The 21,153-nt window shown below is 43.9% G+C and overlaps 1 protein-coding gene across 1 annotated transcript in view; it reads right to left on the minus strand.

Moving 5' to 3' along the window:
* Positions 1–1,823: 1,823 nt before the first annotated feature.
* LOC140426881 (neuroblast differentiation-associated protein AHNAK) overlaps positions 1,824–21,153 on the minus strand; it is a 60,980-nt gene continuing 41,650 nt past the window's right edge. The window contains exons 4-6 of the mRNA XM_072512135.1: positions 16,499–16,656; positions 12,623–12,812; positions 1,824–9,841 (exon numbers count right to left, since the gene is read on the minus strand). Coding sequence (XP_072368236.1) covers positions 3,174–9,841; positions 12,623–12,812; positions 16,499–16,656 — 7,016 coding nt within the window. The 3' untranslated portion in view covers positions 1,824–3,173. The remainder of the gene's footprint in view (positions 9,842–12,622; positions 12,813–16,498; positions 16,657–21,153) is intronic.

A 21,153-nucleotide genomic window follows, 5' to 3' on the forward strand; every position in this document is an offset into this window, starting at 1 on the left:
CTCTCCAGTATCCTTTCAAGCCGGTCAGAGATGTCCCGCACCCTAGCACCGGGCAGGCAACATACCATGCGGGACTCTTTATCCTGCTCACAAAGGATACTATCTATCCCCCTGATAATAGAATCCCCTACAACTACAACTTGCCTATTTACTCCCTCCCCTTGAATGGCCTGCTGAACCATGGTGCCTTGGTCAGCTGACTCATCCTTCCTGCAACCCTGTTCGCCATCCACACAGGGAGGAAGTGCCTCATACCTGTTGGACAGAGTCAAGGGCTGAGGCTCCTGAGTTCCTGACTGCTGGTTCCCTTTACCTGCCTGACTTGCAGTCACACCCTGCTGTCCCTGGCCACTGGCAGGATTTAAACTACTTACTCTGACAGGTGTGACTGCCTCCTGAAACACAGTGTCCAGGTAAGTCTCCCCCTCCCGGATGTGCCTCAGTGTTTGAAGCTCAGACTCCAGCTCATCAACTCTGAGCCGGAGCTCTTTGAGCAGCCAACACTTACTGCAGATGTGGTCGCTGCAGCTCGCAATGGGATCTGCCAGCTCCCACATCAAGCAGCTCAAGCACATCACCTGACCAGCCATCACTAATTAATTAATTAGTTTAATTTAAGTTTATGGTGGGGGCAGCTTCAGCCAATCAGACACTACCCTGCACTTTTAACTGAAAAACAGCACAATTAGATTAACCACTTACCTTTCCTGGTTACCTTACTGCACCAAACTACCAAATTCTCACTGTCTGCATCTCTCTCACTCCGGCTGTGTCTCCTTGACCTGCGCAATGCTAATAATATAATAATGCTAATAATAATATAATATGGCACTTACCTCACACCAATGGATCTTATTATTAGGTTAGAGGAGGATGCCTCTTAAATGTTGCTAATGTGCCTGCTTCCACCACATCCCCTGGCAGCGGGTTCCTGTTACCCACCACTCTCAGCTTGCAAAACGTACCCCGCACATCTCTCTTAAACTTTCTCCCCTCTCACCTTGAACCTGTCCCTTGTAATTGACACTTCCACCCTGGAAAAAGCCTCTGACTGTCCACCCTGTCTATGCCTCTCATAATTTTGTAGACCTCTATCAGATCTCCCCTCAGTCTCTGTCTTTCCAGTGAAAACAATCTTAGTTTATTCAACCTCTCCCCATAGCCAATACCCTCATGTCCAGGCAACATCCTGGGGGCTGGTTTAGCACTGTGGGCTAAACAGCTGGCTTGTAAAGCAGAACAATGCCAACAGCGCAGGTTCAATTCCTGTACCGGCCTCCCCGAACAGGCGCTGGAATGTGGTGACTAGGGGCTTTTCACAGTAGCTTCATTTGAAGCCTCCTTGTGACAATAAGCGATTTTCAATTTTCATCCTGGTGAACCTTTGCACTCTCTCCAAAGCTTCCACATGATAATGTGGTGACCAGAACTGCACTTTCATGTGTGTCTAACTGCAATATAAAGAATGAATTTTGATGTGACCATAGTCTAAATTCAAGACCTGACACTTGAATCCAGCAAAAGTAGGATGGCTGTAAATATACTAGTTCCCGTACCGGCCTCCCCGAACAGGCACCGGAATGTGGCGACTAGGGGCTTTTCACAGTAACTTCATTGAAGCCTAATTGCGACAATAAGCGATTATTATTATTATAGTTGTGATGTGAGGTCTTGTGGCTCGATGGTCAACATTCCTAACCCTGAGCCTTATTTTCAGTTTAACATTAATCCCTCATAACATAATGAAGATCTGCCTGATGAATATCACAAACTCATCTTCTAAGAAGCATTTTTACAAAATCATAAATCAATGACAGCTCTCATTTTTCTGAAGAACAAATCTTTATGTTTTCCAGTTTGAGAATGTACACAGCCAAGGAATAGGCAGCCTGTGTTAAACGTTTGAGCCACAAAAGCTGATAATCAAATAGATCCATTTCAAACTAATTATCCCAACAGTGTTTACGACCATATTTCTTCAAATAGGTCAATTATATGGTTACTTCAATAAAAATGGAGTATTTCATATTGGAAGGAAACAATAACATTTAATATAGAAGAATAACCCTTGAGGTTGCCTACTTTAAGGCCTCTTATAAGACTAGACATTAACCATTCAAAGTGTTTCAGTAAAACACCTTTACACAGTTTTAAATTCTCAAAATATTAAAGAAATTGAATATTTTACAAAGTGAATTTGACATTGAGGAACAATGAAAACCTGTACAATCCTGAGTTTTCCATTTAAGTAAATACATTTAGCATATCTACGTTATCAATTGTGTTGGTGTAGTAATTTCTGTTATATGTAAGTTTGATGAAACAAAGCTTTTATCTAACCTGACGTAGCTGAATATGTAGCATGTATATAAATTTTATAATTAAAAAAAAAATTGAGTACCAAATTCTTTTTTTTTCCCAATTAAGGGGCAATTTAGCAGGGCCAATCCACCTACCCTGCACATCTTTGGGTTGTGGGGTTGAGACCCACACAATCACGGGGAGAATGTGCAAACTCCACACGGACAGTGACCTGGGGCCGGGATTGAACCTGGGACCTTGGCGCCGTGAGGCAGCAATGCTAACCACTGTGCCACCGTGTCACCCTATAATTTAAAAATATTAAAGTTATTAAGATCATTTATAAGATTTCAGGAGATTATCAGAGTTAAAATACATTGTCAAGAGATTCCTAGTGTATAAATATTTTGTCAGAACTGAATTGATAACAATGTTTGGGCCTTTTAATTTCACCATATTTTTGTTGCAAATGATAGGCAGCATTCCTTGATCCCCAAATGTATTGCCCATTTACATGTATTAGATGGCAATAGACAGTCATCGCAAAGAATACAAAACTTTTTTCATGCTCTATATTTAAAGTACATAAGCAAAATGCTTTAATTGAAGTCCTGAGTTGATGACAGGCATCTTAGATTTATAACAAACTCAATACTCCAGACTGATCCCTTACTGTGTTGTATTTTTCATCATTAGTATTGGGTAACATCTTTGCTTTTTCTTAACATGAATGAGAAAATACAAATTGCGGTGTTACATTATTGTCACGTTTACATCAAAAATTCTACATATTTATATTGATTTGAAGGAGTTGTATATTTCTCACTAATACAGGAATATGCAACATAACTTAATAACAGGTGCAAAGTCCTTCACTCTTTAGATACAGAGAGTTCAAGTTCTGGGAATGTTGGTCTAAATGTCCCAGAAGAAGAATGTGCTGCCTTGGCCTTTGTGAAGTCAACTGATCCCTTTGATTTGTGAGTAAGGTTAAAGAAATTTGAGAATTTGAACTTACTTTTTTTACTCTCAGCAGCATCAGTGACATGAAGAGTACTGGAAGTTCTTCCTTTCAAATTAGAGTCACTTTGTGGAAGTGTAGATACATCATCATCAAGCTCAGATAAAGATGATCTTATTTTAAAAGTCTCCCTTGAAAATGTATTTTGCATGTTAATATTCTCATCATTATCTGTATTTAGTCTGGGAGTATTCACTGCAGCATAAATGTTTTCAGTGTTCACATCCACACCAACTTCTCGAAAATCACCATGCAGATTTGGGGAATTAACATTGACCTTTGCACCTTTTATGTCTATGTTAGGGTCTTTCAATTTGCTTTCCCGAGTTACTCCACCAGGCATGAGAATGTCTGCATCTCCTCTTATTTTGCGTGTTGGTGGATCAATGTCCACAACAGGAGTGTAAACATTTCCTGGAGACATGTTAAGTGAAGGCTTGTTTAAACTTGAGCCTTTAACTTTTGCATCAGGTACATCAAGGTTCATGTTGGGAATATCAAAATCTACACCAATCGTGGGTTTTTTCAGGTCTGCTCCAGCAGAACCTATTGTTTTAATTTCTGGAACTGATGCATCAGCCTTTGGAATTTTGACATTACCACTTAAACCCATATTTGATCCTTCAATTCCTGACATTTCTAAATTAGGCTCGGTGAATTTAGGGGTTTTAAACTTTTGCTTATTAAGTTCTGCATCTGGGGTACTTGCATCTATATCCACTTTTGGAAGATTTAGATCAACATTTGGAGCTGCAAAATTCCCTTTAAAGTTTGGTGCAGATGCATCAACACCAGGCCCTTTTACTGACCCACCAAGATCCATATCTGGTCTTTTTGGTCCTGACAGTCCAAAGGACGGCATTTCAAACTTTGGCATTTTCCATTTGCCTTTTGCGTCAGGAACATCAACACTTGGAGCATTGACATCAATACTCGGGCCTTTCATATCGAGGCTTGGGCTTCTAATACCCCCATGAAGATCAGGAGCAGATAGGTCCACCTGACCTTTTGGCATCTTCAATCCTTTACCAGAACCTGGCAATGATACTTTACCGCTTGGCAGATTAAATCCTGGTAATCTGAATTTTCCTCCTTTAAGTTCTGCATCCGGGATGTTTGCATCAATATCCCCTTTTGGAAGTTTTAGGTCAACATTTGGGGCCTCATAATCTCCCTTAATATTTGGACCAGACACATTGACACCAGGTGCTTTTACTGACCCATCAAGATCCATATCTGGTCTTTTTGGTCCCGACAGTCCAAAGGACGGCATTTCTAACTTTGGCATTTTCCATTTGCTTTTTGCTTCGGGAACATCAACACTTGGAGCATCAACATCAATACTCGGGCCTTTCAAATCGAGGCTTGGGCCTCGGATATCCCCCTGAAGATCAGGAGCAGAAAGGTCCACCTGGCCTTTTGGCATCTTCATTTCTTTATCAGAACCTGGCAATGATATTTTACCGCTTGGCAGATTAAATCCTGGTAATCTGAATTTTCCTCCTTTAAGATCTGCGTCCGGGATGTTTGCACCGATATCCCCTTTTGGAAGTTTTAGGTCAACATTTGGGGCCTCATAATCTCCCTTAATATTTGGACCAGACACATTGACACCAGGTGCTTTTACTGACCCATCAAGATCCATATCTGGTCTTTTTGGTCCTGACAGTCCAAAGGACGGCATTTCTAACTTTGGCATTTTCCATTTTGCATTTGTTTCAGGAACATCAACACTTCCTTGTAGACCACCAATGTCAGCATCTGGAACTTTTATATCTGTCTTCACATCGGGTCCTTTTAGTTTGTTGCCAGAAATTGAAAATGTAGGTTTTTTAAAATTTGGGAACTTATACTTTCCTTCTGCACCAAAACCATCAACATTCGGAGCATTTATATCAAGGTTTGGACTTTTGACATCAGCTTGTATTTTTGGAGATGCAAGATCTATATTTGTTGTTGGCAGATTGGCGTCCACATCTGGAATGGAAACACCTTTTCCTGACATATTAAGTGTAGGCATCTTAATCCCTGGGCTTTTAAGTTTTACATCAGGAACATCAAGGTTCATGTCAGGCATATCATAATCGGCGCCAATTGTGGGCTTACCGAGGTCTATACCTGCAGAGCCAATCCCGGTTTTAATTTCTGGAGTTTGTATGTCAGCTTTGGGAAGTTTTACTTTACCATTTAAATTCACATTAGGTCCTTCAAGTCCTGAAATTTCTAAACTTGGCTTCCTGAGTTTTGGCACCTTCAATTTTGCATCTACATCACTTCTTACAGCTGGTGCTTTTAAATTAAGATCCAAATCTGCAGTTGACAGATTTGAACTTGGCAAGTTAAATTTTGGCATTTTCAATTTTTGTTTATTAAGTTCAGCATCTGGGATGTTTACATCTATATCTCCTTTTGGAATATTTAGATCAACATTTGGCGCTGCAAAATTCCCTCTAACGTTTGATGCAGATACATCAACACCGGGTGCTTTTACTGACCCACCAAGATCCATATCTGGTCTTTTTGCTCCCGACAGTCCAAAGGACGGCATTTCCAACTTTGGCATTTTCCATTTGCCTTTTGCTTCGGGAACATCAACACTTGGAGCATCGACATCAATACTCGGAGCATCGACATCAATACTCGGACCTTTCAAATCGAGGCTTGGGCCTCGGATATCTCCATGAAGATCAGGAGCAGAAAGGTCCACCTGACCTTTTGGCATCTTCAATCCTTTACCAGAACCTGGCAATGATAATTTACCACTTGGCAGATTAAATCCTGGTAATCTGAATTTTCCTCCTTTAAGTTCTGCATCCGGGATGTTTGCATCGATATCCCCTTTTGGAAGTTTTAGGTCAACATTTGGAGCCTCATAATTTCCCTCAATATTTGGACCAGACACATTGACACCAGGTGCTTTTACTGACCCATCAAGATCCATATCTGGTCTTTTTGCTCCTGACAGTCCAAAGGACGGCATTTCCAACTTTGGCATTTTCCATTTGCTTTTTGCGTCAGGAACATCAACACTTGGAGCATCGACATCAATACTCGGTCCTTTCATATCGAGGCTTGGGCCTCTAATACCCCCATGAAGATCAGGAGCAGATAGGTCCACCTGACCTTTTGGCATCTTCAATCCTTTACCAGAACCTGGCAATGATACTTTACCACTTGGCAGATTAAATCCTGGTAATCTGAATTTTCCTCCTTTAAGTTCTGCATCCGGGATGTTTGCATCGATATCCCCTTTTGGGGGTTTTATGTCAACATTTGGAGCCTCATAATTTCCCTTAATATTTGGACCAGACACATCAACACCAGGCGCTTTTACTGACCCGTCAAGATCCATATCTGGTATTTTTGTTCCTGACAATCCAAAGGACGGCATTTCCAACTTTGGCATTTTCCATTTGCTTTTTGCTTCGGGAACATCAACACTTGGAGCATCGACATCAATACTCGGACCTTTCAAATCGAGGCTTGGGCCTCGGATATCCCCCTGAAGATCAGGAGCAGAAAGGTCCACCTGACCTTTTGGCATCTTCAATCCTTTACCAGAACCTGGCAATGATAATTTACCACTTGGCAGATTAAATCCTGGTAATTTGAATTTTCCTCCTTTAAGATCTGCGTCCGGGATGTTTGCGTCGCTATCTCCTTTTGGAAGTTTTAGGTCAACATTTGGAGCATCATAATTTCCCTTAATATTTGGACCAGACACATCAACACCAGGCGCTTTTACTGACCCATCAAGACCCCCTTCTGGTATTTTTGGTCCTGACAGTCCAAAAGGCGGCATGTGCAAGTTTGGCATTTTCAATTTTGCATTTGTTTCAGGAACATCAACACTTCCTTGGAGACCTCCAATGTCAGCATTTGGAACTTGTATATCTGTCTTCAAATCGGGCCCTTTTAGTTTGTTGCCAGAAATTGAAAATGTAGGCTTTTTAAATTTTGGGACCTTAAACTTTCCTTCTGCACCAAAACCATCAACATTCGGAGCATTTATATCAAGATTTGGACTTTTGACATCAGCTTGTATTTTTGGAGATGCAAGATCTATATTTGCTGTTGGCAAATTGGCGTCCACATCTGGAATGGAAACACCTTTTCCTGACATATTAAGTGTAGGCATCTTAATCCCTGGGCTTTTAAGTTTTATATTGGGAACATCAAGGTTCATACCAGGCATATCATAATCTGCGCCAATTGTGGGCTTACCGAGGTCTATACCTGCAGAGCCAATCCTGGTTTTAAATTCTGGAGCTTTTATGTCAGCTTTGGGAAGTTTTACTTTGCCATTTAAATTCACATTAGGTCCTTCAAGTCCTGACATTTCTAAATTAGGCTCGGTGAATTTGGGGGTTTTAAACTTTTGTTTATTAAGTTCTGCATCTGGGATGTTTGCATCTATATTCACTTTTGGAAGATTTAGATCAACATTTGGCGCTGCAAAATTCCCTTTAAGGTTTGGTGCAGATACATCAACACCAGGCGCTTTTACTGACCCATCAAGATCCATATCTGGTCTTTTTGTTCCTGACAGTCCAAAGGACGGCATTTCCAACTTTGGCATTTTCCATTTGCTTTTTGCGTCAGGAACATCAACACTTGGAGCATCGACATCAATACTCGGTCCTTTCATATCGAGGCTTGGGCCTCTAATACCCCCATGAAGATCAGGAGCAGAAAGGTCCACCTGACCTTTTGGCATCTTCAATCCTTTACCAGAACCTGGCAATGATACTTTACCACTTGGCAGATTAAATCCTGGTAATCTGAATTTTCCTCCTTTAAGTTCTGCATCCGGGATGTTTGCATCAATATCCCCTTTTGGGGGTTTTATGTCAACATTTGGAGCCTCATAATTTCCCTTAATATTTGGACCAGACACATCAACACCAGGCGCTTTTACTGACCCGTCAAGATCCATATCTGGTATTTTTGTTCCTGACAATCCAAAGGCCGGCAGTTCCAACTTTGGCATTTTCCATTTGCTTTTTGCTTCGGGCTCATCAACACTTGGAGCATCGACATCAATACTCGGACCTTTCAAATCGAGGCTTGGGCCTCGGATATCACCCTGAAGATCAGGAGCAGAAAGGTCCACCTGACCTTTTGGCATCTTCAATCCTTTACCAGAACCTGGCAATGATACTTTACCACTTGGCAGATTAAATCCTGGTAATCTGAATTTTCCTCCTTTATGTTCTGCGTCCGGGATATCCCCTTTTGGAAGTTTTACATTAACTTTTGGAGCTTCATAATTTCCCATAATATTTGGACCAGACACATTGACACCAGGCGCTTTTACTGACCCATCAAGACCCGCTTCTGGTATTTTTGGTCCTGACAGTCCAAAAGGCGGCATGTGCAAGTTTGGCATTTTCAATTTTGCATTTGTTTCAGGAACATCCACACTTCTTTGTAGACCACCAATGTCAGCGTCTGGAACCTTTATGTCTGTCTTCAAGTCGGGCCCTTTTAGTTTGTTGCCAGAAATTGATAATGTAGGTTTTTTAAATTTGGGGAACTTAAACTTTCCTTCTGCTCCAAGGCCATCAACATTTGGAGCATTTATATCAAGGTTTGGACTTTTGACATCAGCTTGTATTTTTGGAGATGCAAGATCTATATTTGCTGCTGGTAGATTGGCGTCCACATCTGGAATGGAAACACCTTTTCCTGACATATTAAGTGTAGGCATCTTAATCCCTGGGCTTTTAAGTTTTACATCAGGAACATCAAGGTTCATGTCAGGCATATCATAATCGGCGCCAATTGTGGGCTTACCGAGGTCTATACCTGCAGAGCCAATCCCGGTTTTAATTTCTGGAGTTTTTATGTCAGCTTTGGGAAGTTTTACTTTACCATCTAAATTCACATTAGGTCCTTCAAGTCCTGAAATTTCTAAACTTGGATTCCTGAGTTTTGGCACCTTCAATTTTGCATCTACATCACTTCTTACAGCTGGTGCTTTTAAATTAAGATCCAAATCTGGATCTGACATATTTGAACTTGGCATGTTAAATTTTGGCATTTTGAATTTTCGTTTATTAAGTTCAGTATCTGGGATGTTTACATCTATATCTCCTTTTGGAATATTTAGATCAACGTTTGGCGCTGCAAAATTCCCTCTAACGTTTGATGCAGATACATCAACACCGGGTGCTTTTACTGACCCATCAAGATTCATATCTGCTTCTTGTGGCCCTGACAGTCCAAAGGACGGCATTAGCAATTTTGGCTTTTTCCAAGTTGCTTCTGTTTCAGGGACATTCACTCCACCAATATCAATATCAGGAGCTTTTATGTCTGTCTTTAACTTGGGTAGAGACATATTCATTTCTGGCAGCTCTGGAGTTGAAAATGACGGGTTTTGAAAGCTTGGAGACTTTATCTTCCCTTCAATGTTAGCACCATTCATCCTTGGAATATCTATGTCAAGTCCTGGACCTTTGACATCAGCCTGGAATTTCGGAGCATTGAGGTCTATATTTGTTGGTAATTCAACATCTGTAATGGAAATATTAAATAATCTGTAATGGATAAATATTTAATAAAATACCTTTTAACTTGTTTCCTTTTACTTTTGCGTGGGGGACTTTGAGGTACATATCATTCATAATATAATTTGGACCAATCTTGATATATTTTTTAGGGCGGCATGTGTCACAGTGGATAGCACTGCTGTGTACGACGCTGAGGATCCAGGTTTAATCCCAGCCCTGGATCACTGTCCGTGTGGAGTTTGCACATTCTTGTGTCGCGTGGATTTCAGCCCCCCAAACCAAAGACGTGCAGGTTAGGTGGATTGGCCACGCTAAATTGCCCCTTAATTGGAATTAAAATTAATTGGGTACTCTAAATTTTATTTTTTTTAAATCATGGTTTTTTTTTTTTAAATTCCAATTAAGGGACAATTTGGTGTGGCCAATTACCCTACATATCTTTGGGTGGTGGGGGTGAGACCCACGCAGACATGGGGAAAGTGTGCAAACTCCACACGGATAGGTACTATTGGCTGGGATCAAGCCTGGATCCTCAGCGGCGTCAGGTAGTGGTTGCGGAGCCAATCAAGTGGTCTGCTTTGTTATGTATAGTGTTAAGCTTCGAGCATTGTTGGAGCTGCACTCAGAGGGCTTGGGTCTTCTCGATGGTTAACAGGTTTTTAGTAGTCAAGAGTGAATTACTTGCCACAGATTGAAAATACCCTTCATCGTGTTGTGTGGCACTACCACCGTGCAAAATGGGATACCCTTCATCGTGTTGTGTGGCACTACCACTCTGCCAAATGTGATAGACTTCGAACAGATCTAGCAACTCAAGACTGGGTATCCATGAAGCGCTGTGGGCCATCAGCAGCAGCAGAATTGTATTCAACCACAATCAGCAACCTCACGGCCTGGCATATCTCCACTCTATCATTACCACCAAGCTAGGGGATCAGTCCTGGCTCAATGAAGAGTGCAGGAGAACATGCCAGGAACATCAGGCATACCGAAAAATGAGGTGTCAACCTGGTGAAGCTGCAACACAGACTACTTGTGTGCCAAACAGCATAAACAGCAAGTATTAGACATAGCTAAGCAATTCCACAACAAACGCATCAGATCTAAGCTCTGTACTCCTGCCAATGGTGGTGGACAATTAAACAACTCACTGGAGGAGGAGGCTCCACAAGTATCCCCAGCACGTGTGCAAAAGACAAGGCTGAAGCATTCGCAACAATCTTCAGCCAGAGTTGCTGAGTGGATTATCTATCTCGGTCTCCTCCGGAGGTCCCCTGCATCACAGATATCAATCTTCAGCCAATACGATTCACTCCACGTGATATCAAGAAACATCTGAAGGTACTGGATACTGCAAAGGCTATGGGCCTCGACAATATCCCAGCAATAGTACTGAAGACTTGTGCTCCAGAACGTGCCGCACCCCTAGCAAAGCTGTTCCAGTACAGCTACAACACTGGAATCTACCCAGCAATGTGGAAAATTGCCCAGGTGTGTCCTGTACACAAGAAACAGGACAAATTCAACCCAGCCAATTACCACCCTATCAGTCTACTATCCATCATCAGCAAAGTGATGGAAGGAGTCATCAACAGTGAGTTGAGAGTGACTGCCCTTGATCAAGGCAGCATTCAACCAAGTACGGCATCAAGGAGCCCTCGCTAAACTGGAGTCAATGGGAATCGAGGGAAACTCTCCACTGGTTGGAGTTATACCTGGCACAAAGGAAGATGGTTGTGGTTGGAGGTCAATCATCTAGGCTCCTGGACATCACTGCAAGAGTTCCTCAGGGTAGTGCCCTAGGCCCAACCTTCAGCTGCTTCATCAATGACCTTCCTTCCATCAGAAGGTCAGAAGTGGGGATGTTTGTGGTGACTGCACAATATTCTGCACCATTCACGACTCCTCAGATAATGAAGCAGTCCATATCCAAATGCAGCAAGACCTAGATAATATCCAGGTTTGGGCTGACAAGTGGCAAGTTACATTTCCGCCACACAAGTGTCAGGCAATGACCATCTCCTACAAGAGGGGATCTAACCACCACCCTTGACATTCAATGGCATTACCATCGCTGAATCCTCCACAATCAATATCCTGGGGGTCACCATTGATCAGGAACTGGACTAATCATATCAAAGGCTAGGAATCATATGGTGAATAACTCACCTCCTGACCCCCCAAAGCCTGACAACCATCAGACTGACATTGTGATGCTTGGTGATAATGGTGTCTGGGACATTGCCTGTAAGGTATGATTCCATGAGTATAAATATGTTAGGCGGTTGTCTGTGGGACAGCTCTCCAAGTTTTGGCACAAACCCCAGATGTTAGTCAGGAGTACTTTGCAGGGTCGACAGGGCTGGGTGTGCTGTTGTCATTTCTGGTGCCTAGGCCAATGTCAAAATGTCAATCCAGTTCCATTCTTTATTGACTTTTCTGTAGCGGCTGATACAACTGCATGGCTTGCTAGGCAATTTCAGAGGGCATTCAAGGATCAACCACATCGCTATGGATATGGTGTCACATGTAGGCCAGTCCAGGCATAGATTGCAGATTTTTTTCCCCAAAGGACATTAGTGAACCAGATGATAATTCACAGTCACCACTACCAAGTCTAGCTAGCAATTCCAGATTTCTTAATTGAATTAAATATTATTAAAGGAATGTAATGTAAGCTCTGACTTAATCAGCTTGGTATTTAAGCTATTTGTACCATTAATGTCAAAGCTAGACATTTTGAAATCCACAGTTGGTATTTTGAATATTGAAGTATAAATATTACCGTTAGCTGCCTTTAGATTCATGCCAATATCAGAAGATATCTTGGGCCCTTTTACACCAACTGAAGGTATTTTATTATTTCCACTGACATCCATGTCAGGGCCATCGACACTCAGGTCTGGCTTTGCTAGCTTAAGATGTGGCTTAATCTTGCTGTTGAATAGTTTCAAGTAAACCTGATCATCAGATCCCTACAAAGGAAAAAAAAATGTAATGCAAGTATATGCAATTGATTTTGATCTTTAATGGTGTAAATATTTTATACATAAGATGATAAGAAATAGGAGGAGTAGGCCATTCAGCCCTCGAGCCTGCTGGTAGGATCAGATAATAAGATCATGTGTTTTTTAAATTACTTTATCAGAATTACAAAGCCAGAGCTCAGAGTGTGGACAGGGGCAAACCCCTAATCCAGCTGCTTGCCTGCTCCAAAAACCAATTCAAATTGAATCCAATTCATGGTCCCCAAAAGAGAGACATACCAGATCCAGGCATTACACCTGACCTCACCTTCATCTTAGCCAAAAGGCCAAGAAGCGATATAATATCATGATTGATTGGATTATGGCCTTAACTACTTTCCTGATTCTCAAAAACCTTAACTCCCTTGAACATCAAAACTCTAACTCTACCTTGAACATAAGAGTAAGTTCTCACTTAAAGTTGTACATTCAGGAACGCAACTTTGAAGTTATGTGAAAAAATATTAAGTGAATCAGCCTTTCTCATAAGACCAGTGCAAAAAACTGCACTTGGATTCTGTCGGGCCTTTCTCTTCAATGAAAAAATATACCTGCAGGCTGAAATGCAGTATATTGCTAAAGTCTTATATTCATAAATAAACTAACTTAAATAAAATAAATTGAAAAATATAAAAAGAATATGCTCTTTGTACTTACCTCCTGCACACTGTCTCTCCTGCTCGCCAGTCCTCCTGTTGGCCACCTCCCTGACCCACCCTGGTCCCCAACTCTCCCGCCCCCACCCTCTCCTGCTCCCCCCACTGAAGGCTCAGGAGATATGCAGTGACTGGCAGGATGAGTAGCTTTACAGCGAGAGCAGCTTGGAGTTGCAGGGGTCAGAGGTAGGCTTCATGGCCACTTTCAGTACATAAAATGGACACTCGCAGAGCATACAGGGAAAAATGGACAATGCAAAGCAACAAGCAGGCACAGAGCCTGAACGCGTATTTGGAAGGCAGTCTGCAGACAAAACTCTTGGCCGATTTACATATTGATGGCCCATCTCCGATAAACAAAGAACTCGTGCTCAGGTAGCCGATACTGTCCCAGACACTCCGGCGCCACTACCCCAGCAAGAAGATACAAACAAACCAAAAAGGTTAGGAGGGATATTGGGTTATGGGGATAGGGTGGAAATGATAGCTTAAGTGGGTCGGTGCAGACTTGATGGGCCGAATGGCCTCCTTCTGCACTGTATGTTCTACGTATAGTAGGCCAAACCTTTTCAACATTTTCTCATAAGACATTTTCTCATAAGACAATCACTTCATCCCACAAATCAGCCTAGAGAACTTTTCTGGTGCAAGTATATCCTTCCTTAAATAAGGAGACCCATAAACAGTACACAAGTTGCAGTCTAATCATTGCCCTGTTCAATTGTGGCCTTCGTAATTACTTGCTGTAGCTGCATGCTAGCTTGCCATTCATATACAAGGATACCCAGATCTCTCTACTTTTAAAAAATATATAAATTTAGAGTACCGAATTCATTTTTTCCAATTGAGGGGCAATTTAGTGTGGTCAATCCACCTACCCTGCACATCTTTGGGTTGTGGGGGTGAAACCTATGCAAACACAGGGAGAATGTGTAAACTCCACACGGACAGTGACCCAGAGCCAGGATCGTACCTGGGACCTTGGCTCCATGAAACAGCAATGCTAACCACTGCACCCCCACCATGCTGCCCCCAGATCTCTCTACTGTAGTATTCCAAAGTTCTTCTCTGTTTTTTTCTTACTGCCAAAATGAATGACCATACATTTTCCCACATTATACTCCATGTGCCAAATATTTTGCCTACTCAGATAACCTATCTCTTTGTAGACTTTCTATCCTTATCACCTTTGTATTGTCAGGAAATCTGGCTACAATGCAGTTGGTCCCTTTATCCAACTCATTGATATAGATAGTTGAGATCCCACTATTGATCCCTGTGGCACCATAAGAACATAAGAACTAGGAGCAGGAGTAGGCCATCTGGCCCCTCGAGCCTGCTCCACCATTCAATGAGATCATGGCTGATCTTTTGTGGACTCAGCTCCACTTTCCGGCCCGAACACCAGAACCCTTAATCCCTTTATTCTTCAAAAAACTATCTATCTTTAGCTTAAAAACATTTAATGAAGGAGCCTTTACTGCTTCACTGGGCAAGGAATTCCATAAGTTCACAACCCTTTGGTTGAAGAAGTTCCTCCTAAACTCAGTCCTACTGATTTATTAAACTGCAAATGTCTACTTTAACCAAACTCTCTGGTTCTTATTAGTTAGCCAATCCGCTAACCACATTTACCCCGCCCCCCCCACCCTGAACTACTCAAAACGTGTTGCGACAGGAGACTCCCAGACAGAGGCAAACATATCTTTGTGGGGCCCTGGGCTCACCTTTATTTCTGGGGTGCCTCGTTAATATCTCCCCAGCCCTAGCCTGGAGGTCAAGTCACCCCTGCTCCCTTAGACGACCTCACTTTGCTGTTTGCTCAGGCTGCCTGGCTACGTTCACCTACCCAGTCCTTTTCAGCCCTAGCCTTGGGTAGGTCCCCCTGCTGCCCTTGATGACCTTGCCTCGCTGCTGGCTCAGTATGCCTGGCTATGGCCTTGTCTGTCCAGCCCTTCTCAGCCCTGGCCTGGAGGTCGAGTCGTCCTGCTGCTCCCCTCGACGACCAACACCTCACACCTCAATTTTCTCAGCGACCTCGCCTCGCTGCTGGCTGACTGGCAGACCTCGGTATGGCCTGCCTTCCTCAGACCTCGGTAGAAATCAAGAAACCTGTTGCTTTTGTTTTGTAAAAACACAGAAGAGATCTTTGCCTTGACCGCTGCCCCTCTCCCTCCTAGTCACCTCAGTGACTTTGGATCAATGTTTTCCTGCTCCAAGGGAACTCAACCAGTCAAAATCTTATTGGTGCCCAAGAACTGTCCACAGACACCAGCCAACATGGGGGCCCCCTTTGGTTGGGACCCCATGCCTAGGCACGGTGTGTTTCATTGAAATATCCGCCTCTGCTCGCAGGAGGTCGGCAGAAACACTTTGGGAATGTTCTCAAAGAGAGGTCAAACAACCCTGCCACCTCACAGGAACCCCAGGTCTGTGACCGACCAAAATGGAGACAGATCATCCAAGAAGGCAAGAGACTTGTTTGGAATGTGCAAAGTTGAGACATCAGAGGGAGCACACAAACCTCCAAACAACTCATCTACCCAACCCTTCAAAACACCACAAATGGCAGAGTCTGCAGAACATGTATTGGGCTCATCAGCCACCTCAGAGCTTATCGAGCTGGAGTGGAAGTAAATTATCCTCAGTCCCAAAGGACTGCTCAAGAAGATGGGGAAATTACTCACAATGTGAAGAGCTTGTGTTGTAACTTTTTATGTGGCCCCTTTTCGAATTCCTTTTGCAAATCCAAACACACAACCTTTACTGGTTCCCTTTTATCCATCCTCTTGTTTCTCCTCAAATACCTCCAATAAATTTGTCAAACAGTGTTTCCATTTCACAAAACCACAATGACTCTACAAGATTGTATTATGATTTTCTCAATGTCCTGCTACTACTCCCTTAATTATGGATTTTAGCAGTTTCAGAATGACAGATGAATTGAATATATCGGTATAAAAAAACTTTTTTTTTTACCATGCCAGGAGAGCTGTATCTGTAATCTGGACTCTGGAGTTCTTCATTTGAATTGAGTTTTAGACTTGTTTTGTATGGTTCTGAATATTTCAGTATTTTGCTAACCTCTGCACTGTCTAGATTGTCAAAATGTATTGTTACTGCATTCAGTTTATCACCTGTAAGACAATGAAGATCAGTTTTTATTTTCTTTAATACAGTAACATGTACCACATGCTTCCAGCCAATAAAATCTGTTACAATAGCATTTACTCAATAGTTGAATATGGAAATAAGCACCAGCAAATTTATCATATACATTGAGACATGTTGGGATTCAACATTTTGCAGAAGTGGCTAGGATATCAAACTGTCATATAACCCGAGGGCTATCCAATGGATATAATTTACTTTGATATTCAGAACCGGCTGGAAAAGTTCCACATCTGTGGATTTGAGAAAAGATTAAAGCTTGTGCAATGACTGGAAGATTAGTTAGTTTGATTGAAAATTGCCTTGATAATGAAAAGCAGAAGGTGAACATACATGGAAAAGCACTGCTGTGGAAGAGTACAGAAATTCCTCACTTAATTTTGCAGTTCCGTTCCTGAAAATTGTGACCTTAAGTGAAACAACTTGAAGCGAATCAGATTTTCCCATTACAACTAATATAAAAGCTGTAGTTAGATTCTGTAGGGCTTCTCTCATCAGCAAAAAACATTGAAAATTTATGAGCTCTAAATTGAAATATTGCACATTCCTAAATTCTTATACCTATATTCAGCGGGTGCGAGCGAGCCAGTGAGAACCATGGAGCCAGTGAGTGGCAAGAGCCTGCAGCTGACAAGTGGGAGAGAGCCAGGGAGAAGGAAAAAACAGCAAGCAGAAGAGAGTCAGGAGAGAGAGAGAGAAAGAGAGCTGGCGTGCGGGAGAGAGCCGGCGACTTGGGAAGAAATCTGCAAGCGGAGACACACTTCGGGAAAGTAGATAATATAAATGAGAAATTTATATTGGGTATGACATGGAATGCAAGGAAGCAGTTGTGGAGTGAAACCTGATGTTGCTGGACAGAGATTTAGAAAACATCAGTTCCTTTTTTCTTTTTTGCAGACTTAGATCTCCGGCATTCTGCCACGAAAATAAGGATGTTAGCAGAGCACGTGTGGAGGCATGCAGCACACTCTCAGAAGATCCACAGCAGTTGGCTGGAATTGACTCGAAAATTTTACTGTACAGCACCATTCAGAGAATGATTCACAATGCAGTATATCTTGGAGCACCTGGTGGCTCCCGAAACATCTGCAAACATTCCACTGCATGCAGAGGCCTCCAGGCCAATAATTGATTCCTGTGTCGCAATGCTGACTGCAAGTCTTAGGGCTGGTTTGGAGAGATTGGGTCCTGTAATATCCAAGACAGCACCTCAGGCTTAAATAGCATCGAGGGTTAACTCTCACGGAATTAAGGGGCAAGTTTAAACTTGGTGCAATAATGTAAAATGAGCCAGCAACCCATTTTACATCTTTTTCAATTTTTATTGCCACTTGTCAAAATGTACCCTGAAGTGTCTTAGATGAGTTCATACGGTCGGTTCTTCTAACAGATCTCTTACATCTATATTTTCTTTGCTCGTACTAGTGGGATTAAAGGAGCGCACACAGAATGAATTTGCTTTTTCTCAAACAGTAGCAAAGGAAGATACTACATCCCTCAGATGTCTTTGCAGGTGGAAATTCATCTTCAGCACCGACATGTCAATGAATCAATAACAGGACATGGCCTATTGCCAGTCCACTCCAGGGCTCAGAACTCTGAGAAGAAAGCCAATTTCATCTCATGAGTATTACCATAGCAAGCTTTCCTGACCATGAGGTAAGTGCCTTTTAAAATAATTATTAGACTAGGCTGGAAATAGATATGCTTGGGTGAAGAAGTGCAAAGGATTGGATAACGTTGCAACAAATTAGGTTTAGCACAGGGCTAAATAGCTGGCTTTTAAAGCAGACCGAGGCAGGCCAGCAGCGCGGGTTCAATTCCCGTTCCAGCCTCCCCGAACAGGCGCTGGAATGTGGCGACTAGGGGCTTTCAGTAACTTCATTTGAAGCCTACTTGTGACAATAAGCGATTTTCATTTCATTTCAATTAACTGAATGATTGATTACTATTTGATTAGTGTTAAGAATCATCAGATATGGACTCGGGTTTGATCTGGCCCGAGGTCACTGGGGGGAGGGATGGGTGGAGGAAATCAGACATGTTTAATGACAGTCAGCACCTCGTAAAACGGAAGATGCATTCTGGCTGTAGACAGCAGTGATACTTTGCATATTAAAGGAGGTGGCTGAGTCTTCCGGTTGCGGCAATGCATCGCTAAGCGACACGTTTCGGCACCTCCCGTTTCAACGGACTTTTGGGCTCTTATCGGGAGCCCCAACGGGAACTTTTTTCGGCCAAACCCACTGTGAGGTGACAAAGGAAGGAGTCCCCCCTGGTGTGGATGGAAAGGAGCGACAGTAGTGGCCAGATTGCGGAGGATCCTTTGGAGCAGCGGCAGAAAAGAGAAGGGAGAAGCAAGATGGCGGCCGAGGAAGCCCAGATGGTATGGGGCCCGGAACACCAGGAGTTCCTCCGACAATGTGTGGAGGAGCTCAAGAAAGAAGTGTTGGCGCCGATGTTACTGGCAATCGAGAGACTAAAGGAAACACAAAAGGTCCAGGCGATGGAGTTCCATGGAGTGAAGGCAAAGGCAGCCGAGAACGAAGATGAGATCCAGGGCCTGGTGGTAAAAACAGAGACGCACGAGGCACTACATAAGAGGTGCATAGAAAGGCTGGAAGCCCTGGAGAACAGCTCGAGGAGGAAGAACTTACGGATTTTAGGTCTCCCCGAAGGAACAGAGGGAGCTGATGCTGGGGCGTATGTGAGTACGATGCTCCATACTCTAATGGGAGCTGAGGCCCCAATGGGCCCTCTGGAAGTGGAGGGAGCGTACCGGGTCCTTGTGAGAAGACTAAAGGCAGGGGAAACACCAAGAGCAATAGTGGTGAAGTTCCATCGCTACAGGGACAGAGAGATGGTCCTGAGCTGGGCTATGAAGACACGGAGTAGCAAATGGGAGAACGCGGTGATACGCGTGTATCAAGACTGGAGTGCGGAGGTGGCGAGAAGGAGGGCGAGTTTCAACCGGGCCAAGGCGGTGCTCCATAGGAAGAAAGTCAAATTTGGGATGCTGCAGCCGGCGAGACTGTGGGTCACGCATCAGGGCAAACACCACTACTTCGAGACGGCGGAGGAGGCATGGACATTTATTCAGGATGAGAAATTGGACTAGACTTGAGAAATTGATGTCCGGAGGGAGGTAGCGAGGTGGTGGCACAGAAATGTAAAGTGGGGAGAGGGAGGGCTACTGTATAATAATGTTGGACGGGGAATGAGGGAACTGCGCCATTAGGGGCAGGGCAGAGAGAAAAGCGCGGGTATTTTCCCGCGCTATGGAAATTATAGCAGGAAAAGGGGCGCAGGAAGGAAGGGAGCCTCACACGCAGGGAGGTCAAAGAATGAACGGGGGAAGCCGAGGTCAGCCAGAGTTAGCTGACTTCCGGAAGCAATATGGTGGGAGTAATCAAGCTAGAGGGGGATCTAGCTGGGGGGGGGGATTAACTGGGTTGCTGCTGCTGAGGGCAAGGGGGAGCTGATACGAGACGAGGTGGTCGGGACGGGAGGGCGCCGTCTGGGGGACAGATGGGTGCGTGATACCTGGGTGAGAAGATGGCTTAAAAAGCGGGATGGTTAGTCGACGAGGGGGGGGGGGGGGGGGGGGGGGTAAATGGCCCCCCAATTCGGCTGATCACGTGGAATGGGAGAGGTTTAAATGGGCCGATTAAGAGGGCAAGGGTGTTTGCGCACTTAAAGAGACTGAAGGCGGACGTAGTTATGCTCCAGGAGAAGCACCTGAAGTTGGCGGATCAGATTAGACTAAGGAAAGGATGGGTGGGACAGGTATTCCACTCAGGGTTGGACGCGAAAAACAGAGGGGTGGCAATACTAGTGGGGAAACGTGTATCGTTCGAAGCTAAGACCATAGTGGTGGATAGTGGGGGCAGATATGTGATGGTGAGTGGCAGATTGCAGGGTGAGGCGGTTGTGCTGGTGAACGTATATGCCCCGAACTGGGATGATACGGGATTCATGAAGCGAATGCTGGGACGTATCCCGGAGCTGGAAGTGGGAAACTTGTTAATGGGGGGGGGGGGGGACTTCAACACAGTGCTGGACCGGTCCAGATCCAGGGGCGAAATTCTCCAAAAACGGCGCGATGTCCGCCGACTGGCGCCGGGCATCGCGCCACCCCAAAGGTGAGGAATTTCGGCCCATCCGGGCCGGAGAATCGAGCGGGGGGACCTGCCAACTGGCGTGGTGCAATTCCCACCCCCGCCGAATCTCCGGTGCCGGAGACTTCGGCAACCGGCGGGGGCGGGATTCACGCCAGCCCCTGGCGATTCTCCGACCCGGCGGGGGGTCGGAGAATGTCGCCCCAGGACCGGGAGAAGGCCGGCAGCGGCCAAGGTGCTTAAGGGATTTATGGAACAAATGGGGGGAGTAGATCAGTGGAGATTCGCCAGACCGATGGGTAAAGAGTTTTCCTTTTTCTCCCACGTCCATAAGGTATACTCCCG

This window comes from Scyliorhinus torazame, chromosome 1 (genome assembly GCF_047496885.1).
Source record: "Scyliorhinus torazame isolate Kashiwa2021f chromosome 1, sScyTor2.1, whole genome shotgun sequence".
Lineage (NCBI taxonomy): Eukaryota > Metazoa > Chordata > Chondrichthyes > Carcharhiniformes > Scyliorhinidae > Scyliorhinus > Scyliorhinus torazame.